At 51.5% G+C, this 23,662-nt stretch overlaps 1 protein-coding gene across 4 annotated transcripts in view; it reads left to right on the top strand.

Annotated features, from left to right (window-relative positions):
* Positions 1-23,662, top strand: part of FLNA (filamin A) — a 56,254-nt gene that overhangs the window by 11,126 nt on the left and 21,466 nt on the right. For all 4 annotated transcript variants that reach the window (XM_069063797.1, XM_069063795.1, XM_069063796.1 and 1 more), the window contains exons 3-28: positions 1,882-2,130; positions 2,505-2,602; positions 2,965-3,112; positions 3,567-3,685; positions 3,872-3,949; positions 4,047-4,209; positions 4,965-5,165; positions 5,990-6,127; positions 7,790-7,913; positions 8,486-8,622; positions 9,059-9,252; positions 9,807-9,920; positions 10,008-10,151; positions 11,250-11,373; positions 11,776-11,936; positions 12,383-12,473; positions 12,696-12,865; positions 13,757-13,874; positions 14,123-14,385; positions 16,738-17,335; positions 19,409-19,582; positions 19,726-19,888; positions 20,011-20,171; positions 20,769-20,939; positions 21,755-21,878; positions 22,293-22,449. In XM_069063797.1, coding sequence (XP_068919898.1) covers positions 1,882-2,130; positions 2,505-2,602; positions 2,965-3,112; positions 3,567-3,685; positions 3,872-3,949; positions 4,047-4,209; positions 4,965-5,165; positions 5,990-6,127; positions 7,790-7,913; positions 8,486-8,622; positions 9,059-9,252; positions 9,807-9,920; positions 10,008-10,151; positions 11,250-11,373; positions 11,776-11,936; positions 12,383-12,473; positions 12,696-12,865; positions 13,757-13,874; positions 14,123-14,385; positions 16,738-17,335; positions 19,409-19,582; positions 19,726-19,888; positions 20,011-20,171; positions 20,769-20,939; positions 21,755-21,878; positions 22,293-22,449 — 4,382 coding nt within the window. The remainder of the gene's footprint in view (positions 1-1,881; positions 2,131-2,504; positions 2,603-2,964; positions 3,113-3,566; positions 3,686-3,871; positions 3,950-4,046; positions 4,210-4,964; positions 5,166-5,989; positions 6,128-7,789; positions 7,914-8,485; positions 8,623-9,058; positions 9,253-9,806; positions 9,921-10,007; positions 10,152-11,249; positions 11,374-11,775; positions 11,937-12,382; positions 12,474-12,695; positions 12,866-13,756; positions 13,875-14,122; positions 14,386-16,737; positions 17,336-19,408; positions 19,583-19,725; positions 19,889-20,010; positions 20,172-20,768; positions 20,940-21,754; positions 21,879-22,292; positions 22,450-23,662) is intronic.

The raw sequence follows: 23,662 nt of genomic DNA, 5'->3' as shown, positions 1-23,662 counted from the left end.
AGGCCCCCTGAAAGGCGGGGTGTGTGTAGGGGCTAGTTGTCTCCTGAGGCCAGCTGAGGGGGTTGCCATGGTGATTGGGGTGGCTGCTCGCCAGACCCTTCGGGTGGGTCTCCAAATATCCTGGACTATTTCCCCAGGCCAGGCCTGCCAGGTTTTCTGGGGGCCTGTTCCTTCTCCTGGCTCACGACCTGCTGTTGAGTTCGGTTTCTGTGGTTTGGGGTGGGGTGGGCCTGTCTTTTTGCTTCAGTCCCCCAGATCAGAGATTTTTGACATGTCAGGGTATATTTTTCCCCAAACTCTTTGAGGTGCAGTCTGATGAGGACCATTCTTTTTATTCCCTCACACCACCCCCACCTTCATTTTCTCCCTCTGGCCCTGCAGACCCAGCAATGGCAGAGACATAGTGTGTAATCTGTTCTTCCCTGGCCCTCAGGGCTGGCCTGGGTCTCCTGAGCCCAAAATAGAGCAGCAGCAGGGAGGGAACCAACCCTTGGCAGCCTCAGCCTCTTTTTGCTCCCTCTCCAAGGCGAGCTGGGGCTTGTTCTAGGGGCTATAGAGCTATCTAGTGAAACAGAGGGCCTATTTCCTGGTGACTAAGCCCCTACCTGTAGAAGCCTCCCCTTCCCCTTCCCATTGGAGTTTCTCAGTATTGCCCCCATCCCTGTCCCCAACTTGGGCTAGCTGTACCATGCTGGAAGGGGAGGGGCTAGCACCAAGAAAGGCCTTCTAACCTTTGTGATAGTGGGCGTTCTTTCCCCCTCAGCCTTGCCTATGATGGGAAAGGGTGAATGAAACCCCAACAGTTAGAGATTTCGAGTCAGCAGACCTGAGTTGAATCCTGGCTCTGCCAGGACCTGAATGTGGCCTAAGGCATATTCCACAGCCTTTCTTGGCCTCCTTTTCTCCTTCTGTAAAATAAAGGGGCTGTGCTTTCTTTGAGGGGTCCCTTCCAATTCTGCTATTCTGTGGTCCTGTGTCTAGGCCTCAGGAATGTGGAACGCTATTTCCTCAGCGGTCCTGCCCCCAGGCTCATTAGTTATGCCCACATATTCTTGGCTCCCTTGTCTTTCAACCTCCCCCCACCCCAATTAATTTCTGCTGACTTTTGCAAGCTCTCTATCTCTCTGTTTCTCCACCCCTGTGGGACCGTAATCTGCCTGGCTGACAGCCAGTTCACTGAGGACTTTGGGGGTAGGGAGTGGAATAAGAGGAATTCTGTTCCTTTTTTATGCACATGTGCACACATATACATTCACACGTAACATATTCTTTCTTTCTCTATCCCTCTGCCTCCCCTCCTTCTCTCATTTGATACTTATAACCTTGTGAAGTGAATTGTATAGATGAGGAAACTGAGGCCCAGAGGTTAAATGACTTGCCCAGGGTCACTTAGATAATAAAAGTCAAGGATGTGACCTCATGTCTTTCCTAGTGTTCTAGCCACTTCCCCCCTGCTCAAGCACCCCCTCCTCTGGGTCACTGGCTTTTAGAGCTTACTCTGGGGAGAGGATGAGGTACTGGTGAGTGCTAGAACCTCAGAGGACATTTTCAAGACCTGGAGTCTAATTCTGAGTATCCTCTTCACCTCCTGGGCAACCTTTTCCATGTTCTTTCCCTTGTCTGCCTTGTATATTTCTCCCTTTCCTTCTAGTCTGGATGGATCTTTCATTTGGCATAGACTTATGGGGACCATGATTTTGTGTATCTCCAACACATAGCCCAGTGTCTGGCACCCAGCAGGTCTTTAATCAGTGCTTGGTGCCAGATTCTTAAGGGTTCTAGCCTGAGCAAGAGGCTCCCTCCCATAGCCCCGTGTGCACCCAAGGCTCTGGAAAGAGGCTGAGCAGACATCCTTCTCTCCCTACTTCATGCCCCCTACAGACAGCAAGGCTATCGTCGATGGCAACCTGAAGCTCATCTTGGGTCTGATTTGGACCCTGATTCTGCACTACTCCATCTCAATGCCAATGTGGGATGAGGAGGAGGATGAGGAGGCCAAGAAGCAGACACCCAAGCAGCGGCTCCTGGGCTGGATCCAGAACAAGCTCCCTCAGCTGCCCATCACCAACTTCAGTAGGGACTGGCAGAGCGGCCGTGCCCTCGGGGCCCTTGTGGACAGCTGTGCTCCAGGTGAGAGCCAAGCCCTGCTGCCTTTTCTGCCCCCCGGGCTGCCCCAGTTAGGAACTGGGGCTGGGAAAATGCTGGGAGGGTGCAGAAGAAGAGAACAAAGAACTACATCCCATCTCCTGCCACTGTGTATTGATTGGCACAGGTTGACCCCCTTGCTTAGAATGCTCTTCTTGGAGTCGCTACCTCCCTTCAAGGCTCAACTCGATCCCTGCCTCTTACAGAGGGGACCTTGGCTGACATCCCCATATCTGAATAGAATGTATTCCAAGGCAGGACTGATATTCCCTGCATCGATCTCAGAGTCTGTCCACTGTTGGAGACTAAGGGTGGATGGAGGACTGGCTCATGTCATGTGGCTTCTCTGTCTGCTGCAGGCCTGTGCCCTGACTGGGATTCCTGGGATGCCAGTAAGCCTGTGAACAATGCCAGAGAAGCCATGCAGCAGGCTGATGACTGGCTGGGCATTCCTCAGGTATGAGCTTTGCCAGTATTTGTGTCTGCTTTGGCCTGTTGTCTCTTCCCTGTCCCGAGAGAGTTATGTGATTGACCTAGAGCTGGAAAGGACCTCAGAGGCCATCCAATCTAACCCCCTCATTTTACAGAGGAGGAAACTGAGTCACAGAGCAGGAAAGTAAGAGTTGGAAGGATTTAACTATAGGTCCTGTGACTCCAGGTCAGGTGCCTCTAGTCCCTTGTCCTAGGTTCCCCCCATGGGTCCCCAACTCCAGACTCTCCCTTGCTCTTTGACTGTAAGTGGGGGTAGCTGGAGGATGGCGCCAAGTTGGCTTGGCCTCCCCTCATCCTGGCAACAATGGCCCATCCAATCTTCTGCAGGTGATCACTCCTGAGGAAATTGTGGATCCCAATGTCGATGAGCACTCAGTCATGACCTACCTGTCCCAGTTCCCTAAGGCCAAGCTGAAGCCTGGGGCCCCACTGCGTCCCAAGCTCAATCCAAAGAAAGCCAGAGCCTATGGTCCAGGTGAGGAGTGTTTGCCTCAGTGTAGAGGCCAGTTGGAGCCACACAGAGGAGGGCAAACCCAGAAGGTTGGCACTTTGGTGGGGGGCTGGAGGGCAGAAGCTCTGAGGTCCAAGAAGAAGCAGGTACCAGCTGTCTAGGCAGGCAAGGGCTTGGGTTTTGATGCTGACCTGCTCCTGCCAGCCCCTCTTTAGTGAAGGGATCGGGCAGTGGCCACAATGCGGCTTAACATGAGACCAAGCTAGAGGTAACCAGCAGATATCCTCACCAGAGCCCTTAGGGGAAACTGTTTGGGCCACCAGATTGGAGAGAATGGGGGTGGTAAGGGATTGGGCAAAGGCTCCACACAAGTCGGTTGTGTGCATCTGTGTGGGGACCCTTTGCTTGGCCATGATGCAGGGGACAGCTGGGAGTGGCCTTCTGTCCTCCTGACTTTGCCTTGGTATCTCCCACATAGGAATAGAGCCCACTGGTAACATGGTGAAGAAACGGGCAGAGTTTACTGTGGAGACAATAAGTGCTGGCCAGGGGGAGGTCCTGGTGTATGTGGAGGACCCTGCTGGGCACCGGGAAGAGGTAGGTGCTTAACCCTGCCCCAGCCCACCTATGGGCTCGGGAGGGATGAGACTGGAGACCTCTGTGGGGAATAGAAGGAACCTAGGGCTGGCTCCCCGAGAGAATATTGGTCCAGGAGAAGTGGGTAAACTGTGTCCTGGCCTCATGGCTGGCAAGCTGACTGAGGCCCCCTGTCTGCCATTATAGGCCAAGGTGATTGCCAACAATGACAAGAATCACACCTTCTCTGTCTGGTACATCCCTGAGGTCACAGGAACACATAAGGTGAAGAGGAGGCTTGGGCTGGAAGAGGGGAGGGAGGGTAGAATTCTGCCAGCCTCACTTATTGACTCCATCTCTCCCTGCATCCTTCCTTGACTAGGTCACAGTCCTCTTTGCTGGCCAGCACATTGCTAAGAGCCCTTTTGAGGTGTATGTGGACAAGTCCCAGGGAGACTCTAGCAAGGTTACAGCCCAGGGCCCTGGTCTGGAACCCAGTGGTAACATTGCCAACAAGACCACCTACTTTGAGATCTTCACTGCTGGTGAGGCTGACCTCTTTCCTATCCACTCTCCCCCCAAATCTTCCCCCTCCCGGAATCCAAGAGACCTAGAGGTCACCAAGGCCACAGCCATCATCTTATGGAGAACAAGTGGTTGGATGGGTATTTGATCCCAAACCCAATGGTCCTTCCACTGTGCCATACTCTATCTCTCTACTAGCAACCCTGTCTGGGATATGAGGTTCAGACCTGAGCTTAGAAAGGACCAATAACTAAGGCAGCTTGGGGCACATCCTTGACCCTTTGAAGCCTGTAATTGGCAGATGCCCCTTTGGACTAGTCAAGCACTGACCAGGGATTGGGAACCTCATGTGGTCTTCTAGGTCCTTGGGTGCAACCTTTTGACTAAGTCCAAGTTTGACAGAACAAATCCTCAGAAACAAAAAATTAATAAGATTAAGAGGATTTGTCCTGGGAAGTTTGGGTTCAAAGGGCCCCACTTGAGGCCCTAGAGGGCCACATGTGTCCTGGAGGCCACAGGCTCCCTGCCCCTGTGCTAAATTCTTGACATTTTGCCCAAGGAGCTTTGGTTAGTTAGTTGGCAGGTGTGAACACTTATTGCCAGCTTGTTCCAACATAAATTAACTGCTCTCATCTTTTCAGAGGTAGAAGAGACTAGCATACCCTGCCCCTCCCTACCCACAGCAGTCTCTTATCTTGGATCAGGATAGGATGGCAGAGTAACCAGTGGAGGGGGGGGTGCAGCTGAAGATCCTATAATTTTGTTTCCCTATCAGGTGCTGGTGTTGGAGAGGTGGAGGTAGTGATCCAAGATCCCACAGGGAAAAAGGGTACTGTGGAACAGCAGCTGGAGGACAAAGGCAACAGCACATATCGATGTAGCTACAAGCCTACCCTGGAGGGAATCTATACCATCTATGTCACCTTTGCTGGGGTACCCATTCCCCGGAGCCCCTACACTGTTGCTGTTGGGCAAGGTGAGCTCCTCTGATGCATGTTATGCTCCCCATAAGGCCAGCCCTACTGTGCCAGGGACCCCAGGGGGCTGACTGCCATCTTGGCCACTGCTTTTCTGGCTGCCCTCATCCAGCCCTCATCCCCTGGCTGCCCCATCCCAGAGAGGTTGAGCACATGGTGGGTGGGCCACAAGACCACTCTTCTCATCTTAATTCACAGCTGCCTTGGGTGCCCCCTCTTTCCCTCTCCTCTTTCTTCATCCATTGCCTCTCTTTTCACTATTCTTGGCAAACTTGCTCTCCTTTCGTGGTTTGTTCCCTTCTTCTGTCTGTCTCTTCTTCATGCTTTCGTCTTCTCTGAAGACCTGGCTCCGGCTGCCTGGGAATCTCTGCTGAGCTCTGATCTCACCAAAGGGTGGACGGTACTTGAGCCCACTTGTTTTGGAGGGAGGGGGTGATGTTGGAAGGAGTAGGGGAGGGAAGGGAGGGAGGATGGTCCCAGCATGTTCTGTAGCCTCCCAGCTCCGATAGCACAGTAAGTAGCTGGAGCTCACAAATGCCCTGGATCCCAGTCACTGGCCTAGCTCGGCCTGGTCATTCCCCTTCACTGGGGCCATCTGTGCCATGAAGGCATTGCACCTGATCATTGGCTGCTCTAGAATATGATTACTGCCTCCTCTGGCACCCAGTTCTTGGAGAAAAGAGGATCCTGGGTCCAGGTTTTAGCAGGCAATAATATAGCGTCAGAGCAGAGGCCTCACCCTTGGCCTTGGGCTACTTGGACCCAGGGTATCCTTATGGTTCCTCCAGTTCTCCAAATAGTGTGACCATCCTTCTCTCCCCAGCCTGTAACCCCAGTGCCTGCCGGGCTGTGGGCCGAGGTTTGCAACCCAAAGGTGTTCGAGTCAAAGAGACAGCTGACTTCAAAGTATACACCAAGGGGGCAGGCAGTGGCGAGCTCAAGGTTGTCGTGAAGGGTCCCAGTAAGTCAACTGCCAAAGATGGGGACATGTGGGGTATAGGGCTGGGGGCCCTCCAGACAAAAGAGGGAGATGTGTAACCCCAGAACATGGCCTCTAGAGGCCCAGAGTGGGCCAAAGGAGGGGAGGGGGGGGAGAGGAAGGGCAGCAGCCTAGGAATTCATGGAACGTTTGTGCTCAATCTAATGAGATGAAATTAAGACATATAAAGTTTGAAATATAAGTACTACAAGGGTGAGAGGTTCATTGAGATAGCAGCTTGTCTACTATAGGGACTGAGTAGAGTCAGCAGAGATAGGAGAGGTTACTTTCCTGCTCAGCATGGGTTAGGAAGGTGTCAGGAAAGTGCTAACCATCCTGAGGAGGACATACACAGTGAAGAAGAACCTTGGGGCAATGTCATTGAGGATTGGCTGAAGAAACATGAGATGTTTAGGTTGGAAAAGAAAAGTCTTGAAGTAGGGTGAGAACGTGATTGCTGCCTTGCAGTATTTTTGAAGGACCGTCCTGGAGAAGGCAGACCAGTTTTATTCAATCCTAAAGGGCAGGGCCTTCCTCCCTTCCCTCCCCCGCCAAGATAGGAGCCAGCTTAGGGTCTATGATGGCTACACAGAACCCTTTCAGAGAGGAATGGGCTCCCCTTCACAGAAGCTGCAGTCACTGGGTGGCTGGGTCATTGCAGGGCAAAGGGAAGTGGGCCCATCTGGGGTGGAAGACCTCAGGCCACTGTTCAGATGGATGCTGAATTTATGCAGTCCCTTTCCTGCCTCTGGATGGGCCTATGCCCCTCCTCTTACCCCTTCCCTCTTATGGCCAAGGGTACACACTTGCTACAATTGAGACTGGGAAAACTCCCTTGTCTTCCCTTCCCTGCTCCCCTCCATCTTTTGCAAATGCTACCACATTTGTTATGCATTTTCTGGTCCCTCTCCCTCCTTCCTCTGCAGTTTTGCTTTGTACAGATTCGGGGTTCATTCCCAGGCCTTCCTGTTGTTCTCCCCACCCCTACTGGGAGCTGGGGCAGCTCCTATGGAGTGGGTGCATCTGCCTGGTACTGAGTGCTCCTGGTCCTCTGTCGGTTGGTTGACCTGGGGAAACTAAGGCACCTCCTTAGCCCTACAGGGAGTTTAGGTCAAGACACCAACACAAATAACTCTGCTATCTGGTGTTGCCTGATGCCCACCTCTGAGAGATACAAAACCATTTGCCATGTGCGGCCTGAGGTTATGTTGGGCTGGAAGGATGTGGAATGGTTTCCTTTCCCAGAGAAAGTGGCATTTGAGTTTGGGATTTTTCAAGAATGAAAGGAATGAGACAAAGATGGCTAAGGATTGGTATAAGGAAAGGCCCCTCCCAATATGTACAGATCTGGAAGGCAAAAGTGCAGTCTAGCTTAGCCAGAATGGAAGTAGGAAGAGCAGTGGCAGGAAAGAAGACCGAGGCAGATTAGGGGATCTTTAGTGACAAGCAGTTCTGTGAAGACATCTTCTGGAGGCATCAGAAATGGAAACCTCTGTACAGCTAGTAAGAAGCCACTCTGCAACTCTCCCAGGCTCCAACTGGGGCCTCTTCATGGTGGCCGGTGTGGATGAAGGCTGGGGACTGGGGTTCTTGGAATACTTTGGGGTCAACTCTTTTTCACCTACTCTTCCTTCCCCCCAATAGAGGGAGAAGAACGGGTGAAACAGAAGGATCTTGGAGATGGCGTCTATGGTTTTGAGTATTACCCACCCGTCCCTGGCAACTATACAGTCACCATCACCTGGGGTGGTCAGAACATCTCCCGGAGGTGAGGAGGCTGGGGGCAGTGGCCCCCTTTCAACTCACCCTGGGGGCAGGGCACTGATACTGATCTCTGTTCCTCTGGACTTCCTTGTTTGAACATAATGGAAACCAGGTCACATGGTGGAACCCCTACAGCCCAAGCAATGATCCTCATATGACAGCAGTGTGTTTCAATAGCATTTTACACACATTTAGATAAATCCTTATTGTCTCCTTCGAGCTCAATACAACCATGGCAGTCGGATTTCTCCATTTGATAAATAAGGAAACAGATTTGGAATGACAAAGTGACTTTGCCCAGGTCACGGAGCTAGCAAGTGTCAGAGGTGGGATTCAAAGCCAAGGTTTCCCAACTCAGAGATCAGTATACTGTCTCTTATACTACCCAACTATGTCAGTCAGACCTGGCCATGGTTCCTACACCTGCCACCTGGTGACAAGGCCATTCTCCTCTTTGTAAAATGGATAAAGTCTCGCTTCTCATCTAGGGGAATGGGGTGGGTGGGGGGAGGGAGGACGGAAGGGAGGAATTTGGTGCTTTCCTCACAGCTGTATGTGTGTGTGTCTTCTTGGTAGCCCATTTGAGGTAAAGGTGGGCACGGAGTGTGGCAACCAGAAAGTTCGGGCCTGGGGTCCTGGCCTGGAGGGTGGCGTGGTTGGCAAGTCAGCTGACTTCGTGGTCGAGGCCATCGGGGATGACGTTGGCACCCTGGGTATGTCAGAACCACCTTTCTTTGGGAAGATTTGCCCTAACTGGGTTGCAAACAAGAGGCCAGAGAAATGGCATGAAGCCTCATAGGATGCTCCCCCCTGCAGCCTAGCCGAGAAATTAGGAATATATGGTGAAGGCATCCTCTACTCAGTTAGATGGTTCCTGAGAGGAGTGACATGCAGGGCCTTGCCCTAGGTTCAAAGAAAGAGGAATTATGGGGGTGGTGGAAAACCTGGGTTCAAACCCTGGGTCACTTACTTTGTGTCTGAGCAAGAGACTCACCCTCTCTCAAACTCTGAGCTCTCTAAGGCTCCTTCAGATACTGGGGGTTCAGAACAGTCTCTGCCTTGGAAGGCCTTTTGGTCAGGGAGGCAGGCTCTCTGCCACTTGATCCAGGCTCTCAGATGGTTGCCTTCCCCCTCCCCCCACCACCCCAGGATTCTCAGTGGAGGGCCCCTCACAAGCAAAGATTGAGTGTGATGACCGGGGCGATGGTTCCTGTGATGTGCGCTACTGGCCACAGGAAGCCGGAGAGTACGCTGTCCATGTGCTCTGCAACAATGAAGACATCAAACTCAGCCCATTCATGGCTGACATCAAGGCAGCCCCCAAGGACTTTTACCCAGAAAAGGTGAGGGAGGGTTGGCCCTAGGGAGATGCCCAAGGCTAGTGCTGGAGACCGGACTGAGTAGACTTGCCCTACTACAGTGGGCATGGCCTGTGGCCTCTCAGCTGCTGGGCTCCTGCCTCACTTGTCACCCCTTCTGAAAACACGCAGGTGGCCCAGTCCTTTTTCCTGTGTTTGCCTCAGGTCCATTCTGGGGCCTGGGCAAGAGGCCAGAGCTGGAGGGAAAGGGAGCTGATGGCTTTTCGGAGAGTCCCAGAGTGGCAGCCGGGCTCAGTGGCCGGCTAGCAGTGCTCCAAGGCTGCCCTGATTGCCCTCTTTGATCATATTGCCCCTTTCCCTTCAGGAGAGTGGTGCCACTGCAACTAAGTTGCTGCCAAGGCATAGGGAACTCAGTGCCAGGGAGGTGTGATTCAATCCAACAAGCATTTTATTAAATGCATACTGCATGCAGAGTATGACCCCTGGCTTGCCCACTGTGGGAGGAGATTTTGGAGGTTGCTGGACTAGCCTGTCCAGAGCAGGGCCTCAGGGTTTGCTGTCTTCTGGACTCACTTTAGGTGAAAGCTAGGGGCCCAGGACTGGAGAAGACCGGTGTGGCCATCAGTAAGCCGGCCGAGTTCACCGTGGATGCCAAAAACGGTGGCAAGGCCCCTCTCAAAGTCCAAGTGCAGGTGAGATGGGGTTGAGAAGCAAAGGGGCTGCCACTGGAGCCCTGGAAAGAAACTGGCTGAGCTCAGTTGCTTCTCCTCCCCTTTCAGGACAGTGAGGGCTCCCCAGTGGATGTCACCGTGAAGGACAATGGCAACAACACCTTCAGCTGTTCCTACACCCCTAAGAAAGCAGTCAAGCACACCGCTGTGGTCTCTTGGGGAGGGGTCAATATCCCCAACAGCCCCTATCGGGTGAGCTTCCTTCCCCCCATCTCTTCACAGGCAGAAATTAGGGACCTTGGGTGATGGAAGAGGAGACAGGCCTAGAAAGGTTCTGTGACTTTACCAAGGACATGCAGAGAGTCAGCCATGTTGGGTCACAAGAGTCTGGGTTTAGAGCCAGAAGAGACCCCAGTCCAGGCCCCTCCTATCTAAGCATTAGAACTAAGACTTAGTCTAGGGCCTCTCCTGCCCAGTGCAGCTCACTCTGCTCCTGCTCTGCTATGGTTCCCATTTTACAGATAGGAAACTGAGGCCCAGCTTTGTCTGCCAGTAAAGACATTGTTCCCCAGTTGTGGCCCACCAGTTCCTCTTGGGCCAAGCCCAAGATGTTTTTGGTCAGTATCACCATGGTGGTCATTTCACTTGTTTCCATTGAGCAAGTGCTTATTCAGGAGACCTGGGCAGCTCTTTTCTTCCCCCTGAGCCCCATCTTGTATTGGAACTCAATCCAGTGAACACTGATTGAGCTCTTACTTTGTGCCAGGTCCTTAGCCTGGAATACAAAGGAGCAAGGGGCAGTCTACCCTCCCTCTGGGGACCATAAGGGTGGGGGTGGTAATGAGATATAAGCAGATGTGAGTGAATGTCAGATAATTTGGGAAAGGAGAGAACACCACAGTGGGGTGGGGAGGACCAGAAAAGGCCCTTCAGATGCATCAGCTGAGCTGCAGGAAGAGGGTTAAGGGTTTGAAGGAGAGCAGCCTGGATGAAGAAGGGGCTTTCCTGCCTCTATCTCTCCTTTTCTCCCACCCTATCTCCACCCAGCTGCCTAAACAGTCTTCCTAAATAAGGAGAAAAACACGCCTGACCCCTTCTTTCCCCAGCTCAAAAACCCTCCATCAGTGACTGCCTCTTGGAGGCTAGACCACCAACTTGGTGATTCCAAACCCCTTTGGGATGTGTCCCAGGACCTACTTTTCGAAACTGATTTTCCATGACTCTACATTCTGACCAAACTATCCTAGTGCCTGGAAGAGATGGTCATCTCCTGCCTTTTTGTGTACACAAGTATTTCCTCCCCACTCCGCCTGTCATCTTCCCCCTTTGTCTCCTCTTCTGTCTTTGTAGGTAAATGTGGGAGCAGGAAGCCATCCTAATAAGGTAAAAGTCTATGGGCCAGGAGTGGCCAAGACTGGTCTCAAGGCCCACGAGCCAACTTACTTCACTGTGGACTGTACTGAAGCTGGGCAGGGTGAGTGACCTTGGGGGTGGGTGGGGTGGAGTTAGCTTATAGACTTGGAGGCTTGTTGGGGAGCTAATTATAAGGATGAAGTTGATGGGAGTGGGGTGAAGTATATGGGCTTCTTCCCTTTCTTAGATTTCCTTGTTCATCACTGCAACCTTCTATTAGACCCTTCAGGGAGGAAAGTAAGGGGCCTCAGGGAGATATCATTAGAAGCTTCTGTTCTCCAAGGCCCCATAATTTCCATAGGCCGGAAAGTAAGCCTGAAGGGAAAACCCTGGCTTCTACCTCCTCAGTCCAGGTTACTGAACAAGAAGGAAATCAAAGTTGGCTCTAGGCTTTGGCCTAGCTAGGGGCCAGGGAAGAAATCTGGCCAATACTGTTCTAAGCTTTGCCCTTACCCTGTCCCAGGTGATGTCAGCATTGGCATCAAGTGTGCCCCAGGAGTGGTGGGACCAGCTGAGGCAGATATTGACTTTGACATCATCCGGAATGACAATGACACCTTCACAGTCAAGTACACCCCTCGGGGGGCAGGCAGCTATACCATCATGGTCCTATTTGCCAACCAGGTGAGAGGTACCCACAACCTTGTGAGCTCAAATCTAAAAAGCCTTTCTGTATTTTCTCTACTTTTTCCCTTTATCTGGCCCCATTCTTGAATATATTGTTTTTTCCTCCTTTTTAAAAATGACTTTTTAAAATTGTAGAGTTTCCTCTCATACCCCACCCCAAAGCAAAACTCAAAAAGCAGCCCCCTCTGACATTGATTGTATGCACCATTCTGCACTAAAGAGGAAAGAGGACATTTCTGATCTCCAGAAACCATGTTTTCTCCTCCATTCTTTCAAGAGGCAAATTTCGGTTAATACCTGCCTCTGTCTAGCCTCTGTTCTTGAAACTCCTAAGAGTAGCTACTGGCTTCTTTTTCCCTTTCCTGAGGAGGGGAGGCAGAGGCCTGTGGCCCCTTGGAGACCTGAGGGAGCTTCTTGCCAATTAACATCTCATTTCTTTTTAGGCCACACCCACTAGTCCCATTAGAATCAAGGTTGACCCTGCCCATGATGCCAGCAAAGTGAAGGCTGAGGGCCCTGGGCTGAGCAGGAATGGTGAGTGGCTGTAGTAGGAGGGATTTGGCAGCTCAGGAAGAGAGGGGCCCATCCCATCTGCCTCCTGCCCCCTTGGCTGTGCCACCTGGGCTGTGGGAAGGGAAGGAGGGAGGGCAGCACCAAGGCAAGTGAGGGAAACGTCCCCAAGAGTCCCATCTGAGGGGTAATGCCAAAGGAGATGCTGCTGCTCCAGCTGTCCTGTGGCATTGCTTCTCTCATCAGGTGTGGAGCTTGGCAAACCCACTCATTTTACCGTCAATGCCAAGCCAGCGGGAAAAGCTAAGCTGGATGTCCAGTTCACAGGCCCAGCCAAGGGGGATGCTGTTCGGGATCTTGATGTCATTGATCACCATGACAATACCTACACCGTAAAATATGTCCCCTTGCAGCAGGTAAGCCCTGTGACTGACCCAGGGGCCTCCAGGTATGGCAGTGCCAGCTCTCCATCCCTACAGCAGACACCTTAACCAACTTGTAGGATATACCACTAGACCTAACCCTAATCAGTCATTTAAGTTACTGTTTTTAAATTTTTTTTTTTTTTTTAAGCAATCGGGGTTAAGTAACTTGCTCAAGGTTACACGGCCAGTTATTTCTGGGTGTGGTGCTGAGTGTCTGAGCCCGGGATTCGATCTCCAGGTCATCCCAACACTGGAGCCGGTACTCTTACTTGCTGTGCCACCTGGCCGCCCCTAAGCAATTGGGGTTAAGTAATTTGCTCAAGGTTACACGGCCAGGTGTTTCTGGGTGGGTGCTAAGTGTCTGAGCCCGGGATTCGATCTCCAGGTCTTCTCAACACTGGAGCCGATGCTCTTACTTGCTGTGCTACCTGGCCGCCCCTGCTGTTTTTAAATTTGCTTTTGGATTCCTAACTCAAAAAATTTCAGCAAATGCAATTGAGGACCATAAGCATTCAGTTCAGTGCATTTAAAAGGCACCATGCCAGACACTGTGTTGTGCAATGAAGAGACCTGGGCAACAGAAAGATCCTTGCCTTAGTGTGAAGAACCCCAAGACTGTACAAGAAAGGAGCCCCTTAAGTACCGCCTACTTCATTTTATCTAAGAAAAAGTGGGAGGCCAAGAAAAAGAAAATAATTGGCCCAAGGTCTCCTCCTGAGTTACAGGCAGAGCTAGGACCAGTGGGCAGGCCTCTTGGTCTCTTACCATGTTATTACTAGGTTGTAAGATTGTGGCATAGGGAGTGAAGTCCTCTTTCCCTCTTAGAGCTTAGCAGATGGTAACTAAGGGCTGAGTATTGCTGCCTCCCTCCCCCCAATCCAGGGCAACATGGGTGTGAATGTGACCTATGGAGGGGATCATATCCCCAAGAGTCCCTTCTCTGTGGGTGTGACCCAGTCTCTGGATCTCAGCAAGATCAAGGTGTCCGGCTTAGGAGACAGTGAGTACTTCAGGAGGGCTATGAGGCTCTTCATCCCATGAGTACCCCCTCCCCCCTCCCTGAGCATTGCCATTCTCTGAGACCCTCTCCTCCCAAGAGACTGTATACATGTGGTTTAGGGGAGGCTGGGACCCCTTCCCCACCACATTGGTCACAAGTCAGCATTTGGGGGGAGTCACAGATCTGCTCCTGAGCCTGGTCACACCGCCCCCTACACACACACACACATATCTCACTGTCCCCCACAGAAGTGGAAGTTGGCAAAGACCAGGAATTCACAGTCAAGGCCAAGGGTGCAGGGGGCCAGGGCAAGGTGGCATCCAAGATCACAAGCCCTTCTGGCAAGGTGGTGCCCTGCAAGGTGGAGCCAGGCCTGAATGCAGACAACAGTGTGGTCAAGTTCATCCCCCGAGAAGAAGGCCCCTATGAAGTGGAGGTGACCTATGACAGCGTTCCTGTCCCAGGAAGCCCCTTCCCAGTGGAGGCCATGCCACCTACCAACCCCACCAAGGTACCAAACTAATTAGTAGCTACCCAGCTCTCAGGCCTGACGAAAGGGCCTTTAGGAAGCCATATATCACCATGGTTTACTAGCCTAATAGCCCCCAAACTCCCAGGACCCTAACATGTCAGTAGATATGCATTTAGTAATCTCCTACTGTGTGCCAAACAACACTGTTTTAGCTAAGCTTTGGAGAGACAAAGAAAAGCAAAAATTGGTCCCCTCCCTCAAGGAGGTCACATTGTAATGGGAGAGAAAATATGTAAATGGATATATAGAAAGTAAATGAAAGGTCACCTCAGAGGGGAAAGGCAAGATCTCCTGGGAAAGGTGGAATTTCAGCTGGGTCTTGAGGGAGGCCAGGAGGCTGGGGGAAGAGGCAGAGAATTCTGGAGCTGACTGTCCTGTGTGAGGACTGACAAGAACAGGGTTGCCTGTAGGGGGAGTACAAGGGCAGTTAAGTGTAAGAAGACTGGAGGGGTAGAAAAGGGCCAGGTAGTGAACACCCCAATAAAAGCATTTTGGGCTGATCCTAGAGGCAACTGAATGGAGAATGGGCTGGAGGGGGGGGACACTGGAGGCAGGCAGACACTGCCCCTCCAAGAGACTGTCTGTCACAATCCAGGCTGGAGGTGATGAGGGCCTGCACTAGATGGGTAGCAGTGTTACAGGAGAGCAAGAGTGCTTCGGAGGCAAGGTAGACAGGCCTTGGCAACAGCTTGCGTCTGAGGGATGGATTTGAATGATGAGCCCAAGGTTTTAAGCCTGATGATTGCCTTTGACAGTAATAAGGGAGGGTTTTGGGGCAAAGATAGTGAGTCGTTTTGGACCTGTTGATTTTGAGATGTCTGCATGACCGCTGGGTGGCGCTAGAGTGCACAGAGCACTAGGCCTACAGTCAGGAACACTTACCTTCCTGAGTTCAAATCCCACCCCAGACTCTTCCAAGCTATGTGGCCCAGGACAAATCATTTCACTCTGTTTACCTCAGTTCCTCATCTGTAAAATGGACTAGAGAAGGAAGTGGCAAACCTCTCTGCTATCTGTGCCAAGAAAACCCAAATGGGGTCACCAAGAGTCAGACATGATTGAACAACATGCCCAATAGAAGTTGGTGACAGAGGTTGTTTGTCCTTCATTCTCAAAGGGGACCATGGTACCAGGGAAATGATGACGTGACTTGCAGTTGACTTCGGTTTGAGTGAGGGAGGGCTGTGCAAGGTCACCAGCCTCACTTTCTCCTTCAGAGCCATCTAGGCCCAGTGACCAAATATTCTCGGGATGACTAGAGATGACCCAGGATGCAGTGGGAGACTGTGGCCTGTTTAGGCTAAGGCCTTTCAGGTTCTCACTTACAGTAACACCCATTCAGTGAATAGGCCTCTTTAAGAAGTGAGTCAAGGAATGACCAGTGTTTAGGAGAGAGGTTGGGGCAGAAAAGGTTGAGTTGAGAATCATCGACATAAGAAATGATAATTAAATCCATCAGAGCCGATGAGATCCCCAAGTGAAGTAGGATAGAGGGAGGAGGGAAGAGGTGCCAGGACGGAGCCCTGAGGGACACCTATGGTTAGAGGGAATGATCTGGAGGAGGATCCAGCAAAGGAGACAGAGGAGTGGTCAGAGAGGTAGGAGGAGAACCAGGAGAGAGTATTCAGGAGGAGAGAGTGCTCAACAGTGTCCAGGGCTGCAGAGAGGTCAAGGAGACTGAGGATGGAGGAAAGGCCATTGGATTTGTCAACTGAGAGATCATCAGGAACTTTGGAGAGGCAGTTTTGATGGAATGATGATGCTAGAGACTGTAGTTAAGAAGAGAGACACTGATTATAGATAGCCTTCTCCAAAAGTTTAGCTGCTAAAGAGAGGAGAGATGCAAGATGAGAGTTAGCAAGGATGGAAGGTTCAAGTGAGGAGTTTTTGAGGATGGCAGAGACACAGGCATCTGTAGGCAGTGCCATGCCCGGCCAAATGTCAGCTGATGATATCTAGCCAGAGTCATTGCTGAACAACAGCAAAGCTTCCCCCCAGTATTGCCAGTGTTTCTGGTTGGTTTTTAGGGAGTAGAGGTTACCCGATGCACCTTCTGGTTGAGAAAGCAAGCACTATCTCTCACAGTATGCTATGTTGAGGGCCTTATGAGTGCCTTGCTATGAGTGCTTAGACCTGTTTATAGCTGAGGAGGTAGGCCCAAAGAGTACATCTCACCCATGTTAGGACCAGAACTAAAAGCAGGGGCTTCTCACTTTCAGGCCATATTCTCCTCGATGGTGAAGTTCTTTTGAATCCTTCAGGGCCTATTAGCCACACACCCACTTCATCCTTCCCTGCCTCACTTCCATTTTCCTGTTTTCTTCCCTGCAGGTGAAAGCCTTTGGGCCTGGGTTGAAGGGGGGCAGCGCTGGCTCCCCAGCCCCCTTCACAATTGACACCAAGGGAGCCGGCACAGGAGGCCTTGGCCTGACAGTGGAGGGGCCATGTGAAGCGAAAATAGAGTGCCTAGACAATGGGGATGGCACCTGTTCAGTGTCCTACCTGCCCACAGAACCTGGGGATTACAACATCAACATCCTCTTTGCTGACACTCACATCCCAGGCTCCCCCTTCAAGGCCCATGTGGCCCCGTGTTTTGACCCTTCCAAGGTCAAGTGCTCAGGCTCTGGGCTCGAGCGGGCCACAGCTGGTGAAGCAGGTCAGTTTCACGTGGATTGCTCCAACGCTGGTAGTGCCGAGCTTACCATTGAAATCAGCTCTGACGCAGGCATGCAGGCAGAGGTACACATCCAAGACAACGGGGACGGCACTTACACCATCACCTACATCCCTCTCTACCCTGGGGTCTATACCATTACCATCAAGTATGGTGGCCAGATGGTGCCCAACTTTCCCAGCAAGCTCCTGGTAGAACCAGCAGTTGACACCACTGGAGTCAAGTGCTATGGGCCTGGTGTGGAGGGCAAAGGTAAGCCCCATGTCCCTGGGCACCTTTCTCCCCTCCCTTCTAGGCTTGTGGGAGCATTGATGTCCCAGGAAGTTGATTTTTCTTTGTCTCCCAGAGGCATGCTATAAGAAAAAGCTGAGGGTCAATGTAGGGTTGCTTTCTGGGAAGCCCAGCCAACTTGTAGGACAAGGAAGGTGCTGGACTTTCTGTGCCTTTGCCTTTGCTCATACTCCATCTGGAGTCTCTTGGACCCTTTGGGGGCCCCAGGTTAAGGTCAGCTGGAAAGTGTCCAGAGGAGAGCAGCCAGAAGGACAAAGTGTCACAGGAAGAGGGCCTGAAGGAAGCTGGTGTGTTTAAGCTATTGAGAGCCTAAGGGCTTGGGGAGGAGAGGAGGTTAAGGGTACTTTTTGAGGCCTGTTTTTGAAGGCAGGATCCTTTGAAAAAGAGGTTTGGGCCCCCAGCACAGAGCCAGGAGCTGTGGCAGATGGGGAGAGAGCAGAGCCTTAAATGTGGGGACACTCCCAAAATGAGCTGGGCTCCCCTTCACTGCATGTTTTCACCACTTGGGCCTGTTCATTGTTGAAGCAGGAATTAGGGAGGAAGGGGATAGTAGGTTAGGTCAGCCTAGAAGATGGTTGGGGAGGTCTCTTTCTACAATTCTGGGCATCTAAGCTGGCCCTTATCTGCTATGACATCAGCTCTTGGTTTGTGGAGCTGGCAGAGACCTCAGCCGTCACCTAGTCCAAGATAGGTTGGGGTCACCAGGTCACATGTCAGAGCCAGGACCTCTAACTCCAAATCTTTTATTTTTTCCTTTTTTTTAAATACTATTTTATTTTTTCCAATTATATGTAAGATAATTTTTAACATTCAATTTTACAAAATTTTGAGTTCCAAATTTTTCTCCCTCTCCTCTACTTAAAATGGCAAGCAGTTCGATATAGGTTATTATGTGCAACCACATAAAACATATTTCCATATTAGTCATGTTAGGAGAGAAAAAATAGACCAAAAGGGAAAAAACGTGAAAAACTAAAGTGAAAATGGTATTCGCCCATCTACATTGAGTCCATCCATTACTTTCTCTGGATGTAGATGGCATTTTCCATCATGTCTGACTTCAAATCTAGCTTCAGCCACTGGTGAGTTGGGGAATCCCCTGGAATCCAGGGTTTCCACCTGTTGTCTCATCTTGGTGAACCCTTGGATTAGCTTGGTGGCTTGTCGTCTCTGTTCCTGTTTGTGCCATTATCGTTGGTAATCAAGACAGAGAGAGGCAGCATATGTACAAGTCCTCTGGTGGGGCTGCTGGGGCTAGAGTTTGACCTAGAAACATGGCAAGTCCAGCACTTTCGTTTTGTAGGCAATAGGTGAGGGGAAGGGACTTGGTCAGTAAGCTTGTCCTCCCCAATGAGGGAAACCAGTTGACCTGTGTTGGTCTGTGGGTTGGCCTGAGCAGCTAGGCCCCCTATCTCCCTACTCTCTCTTGCCATCTCAACTGAGCCAGGCTGTCAGTGGCCTAGAGCTCCTAGCCTAGGCCTGGAAACCTTGCTTCTTTTAATAATTGCCCCTGCCTCTTGACTAGGGCAAGCTATGTAAGTGAAGCCTTCCTTCTTTTTGCTCATTTGTAAGACTGAGGTTGGTAGTGAGGGCATTTTCTGCAGCCCTAACTGAAGTGCCAAGATGCCACTGGGGGTGCTCAGGCCATAAGGTGTACCTGTGTACTTAAAAGAGGAGACATCCCTGTCACAACTGTTCTCCCCATTTCTGGGCAGTGGACAGAGAGGGGCAGGCCTGTAGCATTGGGCCTGCTTCTCCCTTCCCCTTGTCAGCCAGGGCCCTCTACCTCCCTTCATATATTCCACTCATGTCTCCATGGTGTCTGTGGCAGGGGTGGTGGGGCCAGCTTCAGTTGTTTTTAGCATTGCTGAAAGACAGCCAGTCTCGGGGGGGGGGGGGGGGCTCCAAGCAAATCAAGAGATGGCAGCTTCCTAGCTTTCTGCTTCCCCCCATCCCCTACATAGATAGAACCTGAGGGTTTCTATAATGTCCCTGGCCAGAAGCCTTCCCTCACAATTTCTTACACTTTTGCAGGGGTGTTCCGAGAGGCCACCACAGAATTCAATGTTGATGCTCGGGCCCTCACAAAGGCTGGGGGTCCCCACATCAAGACACGTGTTGCTAATCCCTCAGGCAACCTGACAGATGCTTATATCCAAGACAATGGAGATGGAACCTACAAAGTTGAATATACACCTTATGAGGAAGGTAAAGTGAGAAGGCATGGGCCTCAGGGAAGGAAAGAGGAGTCAATGAAGCTTTCTGGCAGAGGATGTAGGCCCTGAGGAGTGGAAGGTGGGGGCCTCACTTTCTCCAGGGTCAACCACTGCTTCCCTCTTCCCTTGGCTTAGGGGTCCACTCAGTAGATGTGACCTATGATGGCAGCCCTGTGCCCAGCAGCCCCTTCAAAGTGCCTGTGACTGAGGGCTGTGACCCGTCCCGAGTACGTGTTCATGGACCAGGCATCCAGAGTGGTACCACCAACCAGCCCAACAAATTCACTGTGGAGACCAGGTACAGGGGACAGCTGGGGTGAGCTGCCTCCTGGTAGTCCTGGTGTACCTGGAGGATGGGGTGGAGGGAGGCCATGGCATGGCAGAAGTTTTCAGCTAGGTATGTTTCCTTGGGACCTCCAGGGGTGCAGGCACGGGGGGCCTTGGTCTGGCTGTGGAAGGCCCATCGGAGGCCAAGATGTCCTGCATGGACAACAAGGACGGCAGCTGCTCTGTGGAATATGTGCCCTATGAGGCGGGCACCTACAACCTCAATGTGACTTATGGCGGCCACCAGGTGCCAGGTAATGGGAGCTGTGTTTAAAGCGTGTGCCTGAAAAAATTGGGGGTTTAGGGTCTCCCAAGTACAATGTGAGTGTGCAGGGCTTCTAGGCCTGGGGAGGTGAGAGTCTTGCTGTCTTCTGCCCTGCTCAAGGCCTGCAGAAGTACAGAGTTTAGTTCTGAGCAACATGGCTTAAGAAGGGCATGGATAAGCCAGCAAGCAAGCATCTAGAGTTGGGCAGCCAGTACAAAGAAGGGCCACAGGTCTGTGCCATACATAGGACAACAGGGAAAAGATTTAGGGGGAGGTGTGATTGTTCTCTAAAAGTTATTTCAAGGGCTGTCTTACGGGACAGAACCCAAACCAATAAATGAAAGCTTGGGAGGTAAATTTAGGCCTAAGATTGTTAATTGGAATGGGAGGCCCTCTTGAGGCAGCCTCTCCCTGGAGGCCTTCCAACTCAGAGATTCTAGGTTTCTGCTGCCACTCTAGCTATGTGGGAGAGAGAGGGAAGCCAGCTGGGGCATGGAAGTGAGTGGCCTAGCCCCATTGACCCTGGGTCCTGGTACCTTGTGCTCCCTCACCCTTTCCTGGGTCTCTCCTCACTATATCCCTGCAGGTAGCCCATTCAAGGTTCCTGTTCATGATGTAACTGATTCATCCAAGGTGAAGTGCTCAGGGCCTGGGCTGAGCCCTGGGGTGGTCCGGGCCAACGTTCCTCAGTCCTTCCAGGTTGACACCAGTAAGGCAGGTGTGGCCCCACTCCAGGTCAAGGTGCAGGGGCCTAAGGGTAAGTACATATGCAGCTGACTTGGTGGGAGCAGGGTGGGGATGTAGAATAGCTATTGCTAGAGTACTGGAGGGCCTCCAAGGCATGGGCTTAGTTGACTGAGTGCCATAAGGAAGGAAACATTTATTAATGTTCTAGTCATGTTTTAAGTGCTTTATAAATATTACCCACAATAACCCTGAGAGGTAGGGGCTATTTTGATCCCCATTTTGCAGATGAGGAAACTGAGGCAGACAAGAGTTAAGTGTCCCAGGGTCCCAGCTAGTATCTGAGGTTGGATTTGAATTCAGGTCTTGCTTACTCCAGACCCAGTGCTCTATCCACTGTACCACCCAGCTGCCTTAAAAATGCATGGGTGGCTCCACTATAAGAGTTCCAGTTATGAAAGGCTTAGTGTGGAGTCAGTGAGTTAGTAAACGGATGGTACTTGGAAGGGGAGAGAAGAACTAATGCTTCCAGTGAGGGTGCCAACTTTCATAAAAGTCTCCTGGAATAAGGCCGGAAGGAGAATTTGGGGTCAGGTCAGGCACAATTGACCAGACTTCAGGACTTGGCTAAATGGAGGTGGCTTCAGCTCCAGAAAGGGAGGAGGCCTATATGAGCCAGGCAGGCTTTGGAACCTGGTAACAAAGCTAAAAAGGTTATTTTTGGCCCAGTGGCCTGAGCAAAGGCCAGTTGCTTGTCCTGCTACCTAGTTGGCATTTGGCCCCAAGTTGGAGCAGAAGTAATGCTGGGGAGGGTGGGGTGCAGAAAACAGCTTGACCCATTTTCTTCACCCAACCTGATGCCCTATATATTCTCTTCCAATACCACAGGGATAGTAGAGCCTGTGGACGTGGTGGACAATGCAGATGGCACAAAGACAGTCAACTATGTGCCCAGCCGGGAGGGCCCCTACAGCATCTCAGTGCTGTATGGAGATGAGGAGGTTCCTCGGAGGTAAGTCTTCCCTTCGTAGGGGAGGGAACCAGACAACTAGAAAGCAGGGAGGCCAGGGTTGGCAGATGGTGGGGGGAGAGTGCCCATCCTGAAGGAATGCTACCCTCACCAGGGGGGCTCTTGGGGACAAAGAGGTATGGAGCCCAGTTGTCTATAAGGAGTACAATCGGGAAAGGTTATCTGGGGCATGGGAAATAGCTTGTTTCCCCATTCTCGGTGGCCCTGGGGATGAGGTTCTGTGAGTTGAGGGTAGTCATTGGGTACTGTTGTCAGGACCTGAAAGTTATTGGATGTAGGCAAAGGGAGGGCTCCTGGGGCTGCTGAGTTTGTACAGGTCAGAATGGTAGGCCTTCTTCTAGGAAGTTGTGTATCCTTATGGGAGTTTTGTTTTGTTTCTCCACCTCAACTTTCTAGTCCCTTCAAGGTCAAGGTTCTGCCCACCCATGATGCCAGCAAGGTGAAGGCCAGTGGCCCTGGGCTCAATACCACAGGTGTTCCTGCCAGCCTGCCTGTAGAATTCACTATTGATGCCAAGGATGCTGGGGAAGGCCTGCTGGCTGTCCAGATCACGGTGGGTTGGTTAGCTTAGGGGGAGGTGGGGTATGCCCAGCTGATTACAAAAGCTACAGAGCCGGCCTGCAAAGGGCAGTGGGGCTGGTCAGGGCTAGGGAGCAAGGGCCTCTGTCTGTGTGTGAGGGGTCTGCTTACATACTCTCTAGTCCCACCTTGGGATCCATTCAACAAGTGTTAATAATTAAGTACTCACTGTGAGACCAAAAGAAAGTGACCCATTCATGGGGAAGCAGGACAGATGTTTCTCCTGATGTTGTTGCCTGGCCTACAAAAAATGGCTAACAATACACCCCTGCTTGGGCCTGGGGTTATTTATGCGGAAAGTGTTTCTGAAATAGGTGAACAAATGGTAGTTAAACATGCCAGTGATGTGGTGGGTCCACTGAGGGCTTGAGGCAGTGAGTTGGGCCACTCAGATGGGAGAGCATGAGGGGGTGCCAGGGACAAGGCATGGACCCTGTACTCAGAGAACTGTCTAGTGAGTACGAGATGATGGTACATGAAGGGCAGACTGGGAGGATACAGAACCAAGCCTGGGAGGAGGTCTCTCATCTTTCATCTGCCTCATCAGTCTAAATTTCTTTGGCTTGTTGCTCTCAATTAAGTGATCCTTGACTGCTGGCTTGGTTGGGATGGCCATATCCCAGAAGGCCTCAGAGCTGGCTTCCCCATTGGGCCCTCTGTGGCCTGAGTGGGAGTGTGGAATAGTGTTAATAAAGCCGGGTTTAGGACAGGAGGACTCCTTGGGCCAAGAGCTATGTCCTAGCCCCTCCCTTGGCCCATGGCTCTGTTGTCTGAGGTTTGAGAAAGCATTCCCTTCGGAGAATCAGGATTTGTAAAGCCATAGGGTAAGAAAGGAACTCAGATTGAAATACAATGATCAAAATACTTGTTAAAAATCAGTTCATGGGCCTTGGGTTAAGAATGATGTCGAGTCAAGAAAACCCAGGTCCAAAATCTGGTTCTGTCCCTGAACTCCCTATCTGAACTTGAGCACATCAGCCACTCTGACCCTCAGTTCCCTAATCCAAAAAGTAAAGGGGTTGGGCTCTGGCCTCTGAAGTCCTTTTCAGCTCTACATCTAGGTTTCTCTGGCTTGGGTTTAAATCCTGGCCCAACTGCTTATGGGAGGGACCCAAGGCTTCAGTTTCTTCCTCTGTAAGATAAAAGGATTGGATTGGCTGAGCTAAAATCCCAGTTCTCAGTCTCTG

Source organism: Petaurus breviceps, unplaced genomic scaffold, assembly GCF_028583685.1.
Source record: "Petaurus breviceps papuanus isolate PSGF00001 unplaced genomic scaffold, PetGlider_PUasm1.0 90601, whole genome shotgun sequence".
Taxonomy (NCBI): domain Eukaryota; kingdom Metazoa; phylum Chordata; class Mammalia; order Diprotodontia; family Petauridae; genus Petaurus; species Petaurus breviceps.
Note: the sequence above shows the minus strand (reverse complement) of the source record. Positions and strands in the feature narration are given on the sequence as shown.